The sequence below is a fragment of the Hoplias malabaricus genome, chromosome 7, assembly GCF_029633855.1.
Source record: "Hoplias malabaricus isolate fHopMal1 chromosome 7, fHopMal1.hap1, whole genome shotgun sequence".
Lineage (NCBI taxonomy): Eukaryota > Metazoa > Chordata > Actinopteri > Characiformes > Erythrinidae > Hoplias > Hoplias malabaricus.
The window spans coordinates 2,369,342-2,382,295 of NC_089806.1; the positions used below are offsets into that span (position 1 = coordinate 2,369,342).

At 39.7% G+C, this 12,954-nt stretch overlaps 1 protein-coding gene across 1 annotated transcript; it reads left to right on the forward strand.

The window, feature by feature from the left end:
- Positions 1 to 244: 244 nt before the first annotated feature.
- On the forward strand, positions 245 to 6,112 carry LOC136701609 (zinc finger protein 420-like). Its single transcript, XM_066676235.1, has 2 exons — positions 245 to 317; positions 4,066 to 6,112. The coding sequence occupies exon 2, from the start codon at positions 4,161 to 4,163 to the stop codon at positions 5,736 to 5,738; it is 1,578 nt and encodes a 525-aa protein (XP_066532332.1). The 5' UTR covers positions 245 to 317; positions 4,066 to 4,160; the 3' UTR covers positions 5,739 to 6,112.
- Positions 6,113 to 12,954: the final 6,842 nt, after the last annotated feature.

The window sequence follows — 12,954 nt, forward strand, 5'->3', positions numbered from 1 at the left end:
TTAACTCTTGGCCTAACATTATTGTGACAAAAATATTGTCAGAGTTTGGACACGTTTGAAAAAACGAGTGAATCAGATGAGATTTATTCCTAAATGACTTTTAGTTTGACACCGTGACTGGCTCAGCCAGTCCTGTTACTTGTTGGAGGGGACTTTTATTTTATATTGTAGTGGTGCTGAGGGCCAATCAGAGCACTGCTATGTGGAGCTGTAGCTAATGAGAGCGTAGGGGGCAGTGCTGTGGGCGGGGACTGTGTGAGTGAGGAGCAGAAGGAGAGCTGTGAGCTGGAGATAAATCAGGAGGTGTTTTATTGAAGGTAAAGATCTCTGTAAGACTTTTCCACACTGTTTACACTGGGTTTGAACTCACTCTCACAGAAACGGGGGACACATGTTCTCTCTCTGAAAAGGAAGATGGAGAATGGGGGAAATGTGGGAGCTGCTCCACACTCAGCTCAGGAGGCTAATGCTAGCTCTTAGCTGGGACTGTGGGGTGGTCGACTGTCATCATACTATTTGTCCTCGTTGTGTAAATCTCTGTTTCTGAAAATAGATAGATAGATAGATACTTTATTGATCCCCAGGGGAAATTCAAAGTCTCAGTAGCTTACAGACATCACATACAACAAGCACTAACAGCAATGGACTACTATAAAGCAAAAAAATTCCACTGTGCATAAGAGACAGTAGAAGATAGAACATGATACTAAAATACTAAATGCTAAAAATAATTTATAACCTAAAACAAATATCAAAATCGACATATTGGTTATCCAAGGCTTGTTGTTGGGAAAGCAGCGTACAGTTCTCGTGGGAACAACAATGTCCATACAGAAGTTCAGGTAGTCAGTAGTGCAATGTGTGACCTCCTCTAGGTCCTCACCACTCTGTAACACGCTCCAGTCTGTGGGTCCGAAGCAGTCTCTCAGAGCCTCACCTGTTTCAGGTGTCCATTTCCTGAAAGTGCGTGTGGTGGCTGGTAGCTTCTGTACTTTGGGCTGGTACACTGGCTGTAGATGAATGAGGTTGTGGTCTGACTTTTTAGAGACTTTTTAGCGGGGGGAGGGGCGTGGCTCTGTATGCATCCCTCAAGTTTGGATACATGAGGTCTATTGTTCTGTTTTTTCTAGTAGGGCAGTTGACAGACTGGTAGAAATTTGTGAGAGTGGAGTCCAATGTTATGTGATTAAAATTGCCCGAGATCGCAAAAAAGGCATCAGTGTGTTGAGTTTACCGCCTTGCGATTGTTGAGTAGATGACGTCACACGCTCTGTCCGGAAGAGCACGTGGCGGAACATAAACACACACCACAATGGCGTGCGAGAATTCTCTCGGCATGTAGTACGGTCGAAGACTGACCGCCAGTAACTCCACATCCTTACAGCATACAGTCTCCTTCACTGTAACATGTCCGGGATTGCACCATCTGTTGTTAATGTACATCACCAGTCCACTTCCTTTCTTCTTGCCAGAAAGTTTACAGTCTGTCCAAGCAAGCTACACTGAAGCCGGGCAGCTCAACGTTAACAGTGGGGATTTGGCTAGTTAGACATGTCTCCGTAAAGCATAGCAGGCTACACTCTCTGTATAACTTCTGGTTTCTTACCAAGGCAGCCAGTTCATCAGACTTGTTAGCCAGAGAGTTCATGTTTCCCATCACCATCGAAGGAACTGTATCTCCACTTCTTCTCCCACCGCCTTGTCTTCACTTTTATTCCCGCACGGCAAGTCTACCAGCATTCTTCCGTAGTGCGATCAGCTGATTCCTTGTGTACACAAGTTTGCTGTCCATTATATCCATAGGATAGAATAAAACACTCCTCAAGGTGTGTAACTAAAAAGTTGCAAGATAAAAAAAAAGTAAACAAAGACTTATACAAAAATACAAAGAGACGGAGCTACCTCAAGATGCTGCCACTATCGTTGGCGCCATTTTGTTTTTATCTTAAAAAATACACTGGGTTTATGAGGTAAAAAGGTGGTCCTCCACCAGCATTGCTGAGACTTATTGTAAAGAACACAGTTCCACTGCTCCACAGCCCAATGCTGAGGGGTTTATACTTCTTTGGCCCACACTTAGCACTGGGCGTGGGGCCCTTACCCTCATGTGTGTCTCTTCCCGAGCGTCCCATTGGAGCAGCTGTGCTATGGACCCCTGCAGTTCCAGTTTGAGCTACTTTTTTACTGTCAGAGATAATCTGGATTAATCTACAGAATTCAGCATGCAGGGCTTCTCACAAATATGCAGATGCCTTTCACAAATAATTTACACCAGAATGAGATGGGAATGAGCAGGAACTTCACCACCATATCCTGCAGAGCAAGACCGGGAGCTGCAGACTGCTCCAGCTGTGCCACTAACTCATTAATGTAGATGTGAAACAGTGTTGGAATCAGGCTGCAGCCCTGCCTTACTCCTTTTCTGAGTGAAAATACATTTTCCAGCAATTTTTATAGCACATTTTTTTTTCTAAATACACTGATTTGATGATATTATACCCTTTACCTCTGACTCCACTTTTGCTGCTCACTGCCTTCCGCTGCAGCTTCATCCTTCGTAGTTCTAGTTTTCATGTGCAGCAGTGTGGGATGCATGCGAGAGCATTCTTGGTATTGAACATTTTCTCTGCAGCTACTACTCACGTGACCATGTTTCAAACATGCAAAACACAGACCTGTGTTTCTCAGAAATTCAATCTTTTCATTATGTGACTTGCTCTTAGGTTTTCTGTAAACTACGAGTCCACGTTGTTCACCCTTGCAATAAATACAGGGCTTACTGGAACAAACAGTAAGAAATAATGTGAAAGGTTGTAGTCCATCCTCTGGCTTAAATTCGAGCTTAAAATCTGCCAGTCCAAAGCCTCCTTTATGTAAGCTTCAGCTATGTTGTAGTCATAGGCAAAAAACTCTTTCAGCCCTTAGTCTTTTGTGTACATACCAATCAGCTTCTTCCTTTTCTATGGCAAACCTCTCATTCTGATAACGTCGACCTTCTATCCATGTGTTATTTGTCTATCACACTCTTCAGCCTGCTCAAAACATTTCATAAAATGATTGATTTATTTTTGGAATCAAACCAACTTCTTTGATCATCCAAAAATTCTTTCTCAGACATATATAAAATTCAAGTCAGAAAATTCTTTGTGCAAATGATTGAAGTGAACACATTTTTTGATATCCATTTTTCACTTTGTTGAGTTCCATATCTAGTATAATTTCCCCACTTTAAGTAAAAAAATTACAGTACTGTAGAATTTAATCCATGCAGAGCAGGTTTTTGACTTTAATATATGTTTTCACTGAGTATAAAGCCTTTTTTTGATGCTCTAAACACTCTTTTTGTCTTTTAATTCACTTCTACAATAAAAGATTTGAGAAAGAATATCTGCAGAAGTGATCATTAAGCTTTTAACAATTTACCTCTCTTCAAGGATCATTGATACAAGAAGAGAAATACAGCTTTTTACAGAGTTTCCATTAAAAAAAAGCTTGAGATCAAACACCTATCACTCCAACTCTCCTTCTACCAAATCTCTTTCTTGTGAGCTCTCGTGAGTTTGTCTTTCACAAGTGTATTTACCCCCCCCACCCCTCAAAAAACAAAATAATACAAATAAATGTAGTTAGGCTCCTACAATAGTTATACATATGCAAACACCCTTTCTACTGCTAACTATCCCCAGCTTAGGGTACCTTTTTATCTTATTATTGCTTATTCTTGTTGATTACACTAAGAACACGACTATTCTGATCAGTTAATGTGACACACGTGAGAAATATCCCCAACCTGCACCAGTCCAGTGACAGGTCTCTGTATTTTCTGGAATGTAGTCACTGATTAGAACTGTCCATCTGAGATAGAAGTAGATCATCTCCCCTCAGGTGAAATAATTCAGTCACAGACCAGTGTTTACACTTCCACCCACCCCCACCCTGTCTTCACTGGGCTTTTAAAACACTGGAGTGTCAAAATCATATTTGCAGCACAGTCTACTACTGTTACCACTTTATAACTTTTGTTGAATTTGATTTTTAATTTTCCTTTTCCTTATTCACTTCCAGAAAAGAAAAACATCTCTTTTGGTGTGGTCTCCTGCTCCTGGTGTCTAAGACATTCCTACCTATCTTCCAAAAACTCATCAAATGAATATAACACAATGTGGAAATCGGGAGAGATTACATGTGAAAATACAGAGTGTGGAGGCACCATTTCTCCAGAAACAACAACATCTACTCTCCGTAGTGATACATCTGCTGGAACAACAGAGAAAACTACAGACAAACAGAAAACATATGACTGCTCACTGTGTGGAAAGAGTTTTAATCAAAAGAGTAATCTCCAAAAACACCAGAGCATTCACACAGGAGAGAAACCATATCAGTGCTCAGAGTGTGGAAAGAGTTTTTTTCAAAAGAGTCACCTCCAAGAACACCAGAGCATTCACACAGGAGAGAAACTGTTTCAGTGCTCAGAGTGTGGGAAAAGTTTTAATAGATTGTCTAGTGTCCAAAGACACAGATTTACTCACACAGAAGACAAACCATATCAGTGCTCAGAGTGTGGAAAACGTTTTACTGAAATGCGTTCTCTAAAAAGTCACCGGCGCATTCACACAGGAGAGAAACCATATCAGTGCTCAGAGTGTGAAAAAAGTTTTAATAGTCTGTCTCATCTCCACAGACACCAACACATTCACACAGGTGTGAAACTGTATCAGTGCTCAGAGTGTGGGAAAAGTTTTAATAGTTTGTCTAATGTCCAAAGACACCAACTCCTTCACACAGGAGAGAAACCGTATCAGTGCTCTGAGTGTGGAAAGAGTTTTATTGAAATGAGTTCTCTAAAAAGTCACCAGCACACTCACACAGGAGAGAAACCTTTTTCCTGTTCAGAATGTGGGAAGAGTTTTATTAAACTGAGTCATCTAAAATATCACCAGCACACTCACACAGGAGAGAAACCTTATTCCTGTTCAGAGTGTGGGAAGAGTTTTTCTCAACCCAGTTCTCTAAAGGAACACCAGAGCACTCACACAGGAGAGAAACCTTATCAGTGCTCAGTGTGTGGGAAAGGTTTTCATGGACAGAGTCGTCTCGAAGTGCACCAGCGCATTCACACAGGAGAGAAACCGTATCAGTGCTCAGTGTGTGGGAAAGGTTTTCATGGACCAAGTCTTCTCAAAAAACACCAGCGCATTCACACAGGAGAGAAACCGTATTACTGCTCTGAGTGTGGGAAAAGTTTTAATAGACTGTCTAGTGTTCAAAGACACCATCTCACTCACACAGGAGAAAAAACTTATTCCTGTTCAGAGTGTGGGAAGAGTTTTTATGAACATAGTTCTCTAAATCAACACCAGCGCATTCACACAGGAGAGAAGCCATATCAGTGCTCGGAGTGTGGAAAGTGTTATAGTCATTTGAATTCTCTAAAAAGTCATCGGCACATTCACACAGGAGAGAAACCATATGAGTGCTCAGAGTGTGGCAAGAGTTTTCATTCACAGAGCCTTCTCCAAAAACACCAGCGCGTTCACACAGGAGAGAAACCGTATAAGTGTTCAGAGTGTGGGAGAAGTTTTAGTAGTCTGTCTAATGTCCAAAGACACCATCGCAGTCACACAGGAAAGAAACCTTATTCCTGTTCAGAGTGTGGCAAGAGTTTTTCTCGACACAGTTCTCTAAAACAACATCAGTGCCTTCACCCAGAACCGAAGCAGGACCACTGTACCTAGTGTGGGAGTATCTTGGGACAGCTGGATTCAAATATTCATAAATACATTAAGAAAGAGCCGGATGCCTGCTGTTATTGTCATACTGATGTCTGGGGAACTTTGAGCTTCAGAAATGACCAAGTGTTAATATTCATTAGTTCATTATCTGTAGCCGTGTATCCTGTTCAGGGTCGTAGTGGGTCTGGAATTACTTGACGCAAGGTGGGAACACACCCTGGAGGGGCACCAGTCCAACACACACACACTCACTATTGAGGAGTCTATCCACGTGTGTTTTTCACCATGCAAAGAATTCCAAGATAACAGAGGAAAGCCACGTGAACACGGGATATTGATATTGTTCTGTTAGTTACTAAGTTGTGGCACATCTTTCAAAGAACAATTTTATTAAAAATTTTTATTTTTATATTATTGTTTAACATTTTTGGATCTGGAGATCACTGCAGTGGAAACGTAATTTTCTCCAATGTGTGAAAAAACATGGTAATGTAGTGCTGTAAGGATGTAATAGGCAGATTATTTTTATGATTTTGGATTAATCCAACTCCGATGGGTGAAATAGGATCTGAAACTCTCTCTAACCTCATGCTGAATTTTCATAGTTACCAGTTTTGGAGGATGGGCAGTCATAAAACAACCTCTTGCCTCGGACCATGGAATATGACTACAGATAAATACCCCCATCTACTCTGTGGGCAATCACCCCAGATTCTTAAAAACAATGGCTCTTATAATCCCATAACGTATTTAACAGGAGCTGTCCATCATCCTAAAGGTCAGGCCTAGTCTTTGGGAATCAGCAGATGGCTCATTCCTAGCTGCCAAGCTAGGTCCAGGCTTATGGAAAGAGATTAGTCTCAAAATACTTGACAAATGCGTAAATGTTAATCCACAAATCAAACACAATCACAAATATGTTTCACTGTTCACAAATGAATACATCCCAATCTGTGTCTCACAGACTACGATTTGTACAAATACAGTTACATTCATAAATACATTTGTTTGGGTTTCACATCTATATCATAATTTTATGCAAAGATAAATACATTTGTTTAAATGTACATTGTATATATTTGTAAAATCTAAGTCTCATATTTAAAATGTATTTGTAAATTGTTGAATCTGCGTTTGTGGATCAAGTCACTCACGTGTTTTCCGTGACGTGCATTTGTTCATTTCCTCTCACGGGTTTTTGGATTTTGAGACCTTCCTTTCGCATTTCACCCGATCCAAAAACAAATGCAGCCTGATCCACAAATGTGGCCAGCAGGCGAACAAGCCACCGCTAGGGGTCACATTTGTGTTAGGACGTGTGGGGCCAACTTTAAATGGAGACGCATTTGCTCAACATTTAATGTGGAAGTTCAAACAAAACGCTGCTGAATTCAGCTTCATATCAAAAACAGTTAGGAGCAGGTGATCACTGTGGAATACTTTTGAAGGTGCCCTAAAGTTAACGATGTTAAAGTCCAGAGGAACTTACCTAATTTCTCTACAAACTAGGGTTGTCAAATAAAATACGTTAAAATCATCCCGTGAAATGTGAAAGGAAAGTCTCAAAATCCAAAAACCCGTGAGAGGAAATGAACAAATGCACGTCACGGAAAACAGGCGAGTGACTTGACCCACAAACGCAGATTGAGTGATTTAGAAATACATTTAAATTTGGAACTTTGACTTTACAACAATTTGTAATGTAAATTTAAACAAATGTATTTATTTTCGCATAAAATAGATATATCTATGAAAACCAAAAACATTTATGAATGTGACTGTATTTGTACAAATTAGTGAGACAAAGATTGGGATGTGTTCATTTGCGAACAGTGAAACATATTTGTGACTTTTGTTTAATTTGTGGATTAACATTTACACATTTGTAAAGTATTTTGAGATTAATCTCTCTCCATACGGGCTGACCTCTTTCTCACCCCAAAGTCTAAAGAGAGGCTTTTAGAAGATTTCTATATTAAAATTCTTGCTTCCTACTGATAGCATTAAACAAACACATCCACCAAACAACAGAACTGTGTGTAACAACAGACTCATATCATACTTGTGGGTAAGGATCCTTAGCTTAATGAAGTCAATGGTTTAAAACTGAGAATTGAAGGAACGAGCACACACCATCAGCGCTCTCAAGTAGACACGCAGAAGGATGACACCACACTACCACAATTTTTATTGTTTTTATTTTGTTTATATACTCTCATATAAGATATATATGCATGAGTGTGTGCTTGTAACCAGGAAGGGATTCATTCCTCAATTTAAATATGTATGATCTTGTTTAACCCTCATATATTTCATTTATACTAATCTTGGATGTCATCAGTATACGTACACTAACACACTGCAGTGAGTCATCTAGGAAAAGAAAAAGAAATTCGTTTTGTCACAATTATCATCCCAAGTTAAATTACGTAAATTAAGAAATTCACGTTGAGGTCAGGACCCTAATCACAGGATAGTCACATGTCAAATTAGTAATTTCTTTGTGTTGAGAATCCTGCTCTAACAATGCCTTTGGCCAATGACGAGGGATGTAATGTTCCTTCCAAGCCCAAGGTACAACCAGAACATCAAATCCTTCTCATAGAGGTGGAGAAAGAACTGCCCATAAGATGCCAGTGCAGGAGTTCCAAAAGGGATAGAAGAAATAGGAAAAAAAGAGCAAGTTTTCAAAGAAAAGGAGAAAACTATGTTGTGGAAACAGCACACAGAGTGTTGATAAACTGTGCAACCCAGAGACTCAAAGCTGAATAGCAACAATTTAGCAATACTGAGCTCTATGTATAGTCTGGAGTCTGAGGGGTTTTCAGACACTCTGGTGTAGTCTGACATGCCTTGATTGTTTTACAAATTGTACGCATCTGAAATTATTTTTTCTCAAAGTGTTACACATGCATTTTTCAGAACTATCTCTGCAACAACAATGTTGAATCAGTAAGAGTGTCATACATCTACATTTTGATTAAATTTACTCTAAACTTAGACTTTCCAAAAACCTGTTTTCAGAAGTGCTGATATACTGTGAAAAAACACCTTCTAAACATTTCTCACCGGGACCTTTGAGGTCAAAACTTTGTGAACACGGGTCTTGGCAACACACTGCTGATTCTACTTTTCATAAATTGTATGTAATTTTATACTTAGGACATAACAAATGTGAGGTGACACTCTGTTTTTCTCAGTCACTGGCTCCTACATTGCATATGTATGAAGATAGGTGCGAAAACCGAGGTGCGAGGTCCCCACCCCACTGCCTAATGAATGGCCCATTAGCTGTCACTGCCACAGCTGTCAAAAGAGAAGAGACCAGAGGCAGAGTTTATCACAGTTTATTTCAAAAAAAGAGAACTAAACAAGCAATAAAAACAAAAAAATAAATAACTGGCATGAATTAAAATAAATGGAAAATGTGTTCACATGTAAACATAGTGATAATATACTAAAGATAGTCATACTGTATATCCTTGTGTGTGTATATATATTTGAGTCAGTTCAACAAAAGATGCCAGTCTCTAAAACAGTTTCTGTCTGGCTGCATGCAAAGGTAGACATCACCCTGTTCACATTTCCATGGGGTTTTTGCATACCACACAGCTGTTCAACAAGCTCTTCCATGAATGCCTTGTGGGTCAGGCTGTCCTGTTGCATAAGTTGTTGTGGAGAATGTAGGCATTGGTAGCAGCAATGTCCAAGAAGTGAAGAAACAGTTTTCTGTACCACTTCAAAGTTTTGTGCTGAGTTGTGTACTGCAAAATGCTAAACTTACAGAGCAGATGTGGAAGGACCATGTGTTTACACGTTGGTGGTTGCAGACTTGGTTGACGCCGTCGTCTTTGCTTGGAGGTGGAGTATTTTCCACATTTCTGAAAGAAAAATAATAAGAAATGTGAGCTTCTGAGCAGTTACAAAGATTAGCTATTCATGCCAACAGTCACTACAACTAATAATTTCTTGTATTTCAAATACAGTACTTGTATATGACCTATGTATAGCAGTACATAGCATAACAAGCTACATAGGATGACACTATTACATTCACACAGGCCATTTACACATGACATTACCACACTAGGCTAAACATATACAGCCATAAGCCACACTTATGGTACTGGAGCCTCGCATGCTAATGTTAGCACTCTCAGCATGCACTCAGATTAGCAACAGGCTACACTTGAATGTCCCGTTTACACAACAGCAGGTTTTTTTTACATTAATTTATGCTTTCATATACAAAGGAATACTTATTTAATTTATTCTTTATTTTAATTTATCCGGAATTCGCGGAGTGTACACAGTGAGCGCGAAGCGTGGGTTTGTTTCATTTGAAAGGAAATATTTCACTTACCCTTCACAAAAATCCTCCTTCGGATCAATCCGCATCTCAAAATAAATCTTTCTTCGTCACTGTCCTCCCCGCTTTCGTCAGATGAGCTGAAATCCTCTTCATTTTCCAGAACAAAGCTCTCCTCCGCAGTGGCTCCAGCTCCCGTGAGTGCGACATGACGAAGCTCCACGTAAACAATTCCGCGACATGTGGCTCTGTGTTTGGGCGTTTTCATGCAAATTATCAGCCAATGATCCTCCACTAGTAGCTGCCGAATTACCATAGTGTTAACATATGAATGGCAGAACGCGTCTATGGGCGGAACAAAAAAGCTTGTGCCTCAAAAATGTGCCGGTTGTTGTTTACGCTTCTCTCACAAGAATATAAATATATATATCGTTTCATCCTATATATAGTTGGAAAGTAGACCCTTCAAGGTTTCCGAGGTATGTTGTATTTTTTTTTTAGGATAAAATCTCGCAGAGTTATATACGTGTTTATGTGGAATTTCAATTTTATTGAAATAAAATTTCAAAAACCCGCCGGCGGCATAGCCGACCTCAGAGGGTTAAGCTAAAGCCTTCTACAGAAAGTTAAGTCGTTAAAGTTAGTTGCAAGTTTTGTTTATTTGTTCTTAATTTCCCAGTGAATCATTTGCTGTTTAAAGCATATGAAACTTATTTTTGGCTCGAATAAGTCAAGTCAGGTCTGAGACTAGTCAACAGATTAGAGAGGAATAAACGGACATTTGGTATCAATTCTGAAATTAGTCAAAGAGGCCATTATCAGCCATTTGCTGGCTTCGGTCTATCCTCAAAGCCAGAACTGCCACATTGTTTGCTCATCTGGGTGTGGAAACCCTGACCCTTTCACTCCTGCTTGGAGAACACCTGAACAACCCAATGGATGCAACTGCCAGTGCAGAGTGGCAAGGCCCAGCCTGGACCCACTTTTTCAACCAATGCAGACAAGTGGTGTCCTTCAGTTGGATGGGACAACGGACTTTGATGCCTAATAGTCCCTTTGATATAATTTAAACTTTAGTTATAGGTTAACCTGCCTTGGAGTAAGATTACATTTTGTCAAATAAACCATACAGGAGGTCCTCAGGTTACGTCAGTCCCTAGTTACGATGTTTTGTGGTTAAAACACATCTCCCATTTACTGTATAAAGCCTTGTTTCGACTTAAGTGGTTTTGCGTCGTAAACGGTGTAACGTGAACTTCGTGTTTGGTGTGCACGGTGGAAGAATACACTACGCGGCTCGGGACCGAGGAGGATAGGTGTTAGGATAGGATCAGTGCTTACAGTATTTTATTTACATACAGTATGTACGTATGTTCCGACTTACACCAAAAATTGGTTTACGACGCGACGAAGTCGAAGACCCCCTGTATATCACGTTAATATTATTATTATTAAGACTCATAAGAGGGGTTTCACATGTGTTAACCTGCCTATGACGCTTTAATAATTGTACTATGGTGATGAGTGACCATTGTTTATCCAAATAAATAATCCTTTATGATTTCAATGTGTTGAGTTTTTAAATTTACTCATAAAAGATCTGAAAATCCCAGCCACTAGAGGGTTAATAATAAATAATCATAATTAATTATAAATATTTCAAATATAGTTCCCATGTTACAGTTACATGAATTGTTCTTTATATTTTTCCCAAACAGATGTATCTGATGGTTACGGGTGAATTTATGGAAGAAGTGTTGGTTGCATCTGGGATGAACCTAATGTTTGCGGATGTATCTGATGATTGTTGACATTCACGGTTTGACAGTTGAGGATTACTCTTAGGAAAACAGCTGTGTACATAGGCATTAGGCAGCCACTGCTGGCCTATAATATCAGGTAATTTAAAATAAATTATTTTAGACAGTGAACTTATCACACACAATTTAGACGATTTTACTTTTAATAGAAACCTGTCTAGAAAACAACACCAATGCTGCTGTCTTTTTAGAATCCGCTCCCCCAGGCTACAGTTTTTGTAGTGTATGTAGAGAAAAACGAAAAGGTGTTGGAATAGCCGCCCTGTTTAAAAATATATTTCAATGCAAGCATGCAGCATTTGGTGACTTCCTGTAATTAAGTGAACTAGTGGTTTCTTTATATTCATTTACTGCTGTGGTGTTTTTTTCCCTCATGCTCGCCATACACAGGTTAATTTATAGGTGTTGCCTCCTCATTATCCCTAGCTATTTCACCCTGAGGAACGTAACAAGACCACTCCAGCTTGTCAATGGTCTTGATCTTAGTGCTGCATTTGATACTGTCAATCACAGCATCCTTTTAAACAGACTACAGAACAATGCGGGGCTTTCAGGAACAGTCCTCAGCCTGTTAAGATCATATCTGGAGGATAGAAAGTCAATCATGTCAAATCAAAACTAAACATCATTGACATGAGGTGTTCCACAAGGATCATTTCTTGGCCCTCTACTGTTTAAAATTTACATTGGTTTTATCATTCATAATAAAGTACAATCTGAAAATAAACACGAGCAGGAGAGACAGAAAACAAAACCTGTAAGTAAACCTGTACTCACAACACCAGACAAGTAAGCACTGAAAACTTGGGACTATATATATGTTCAAATATTGTTCCACATACAACAATATTTGTTTGGGGGGGGTACGGTAGCTCTACAGTCAGACCGTCCAATCCGAAGATTTTAGGCTACTTCACCACTCCCCCTTCTCACTCAAGCGAACCAAACGGAGTAGGGGAGGGCGGGACTAGTTTGTGAACGAAACGCTTCTCGAAATTCTATGTAAGCTCTAGAAAAACAAAATCCCGGACGTTTGTGAAATTCCGCACGGGCATTTTTTTACATCTAAAAAAGAGGACGTCTGGTCACC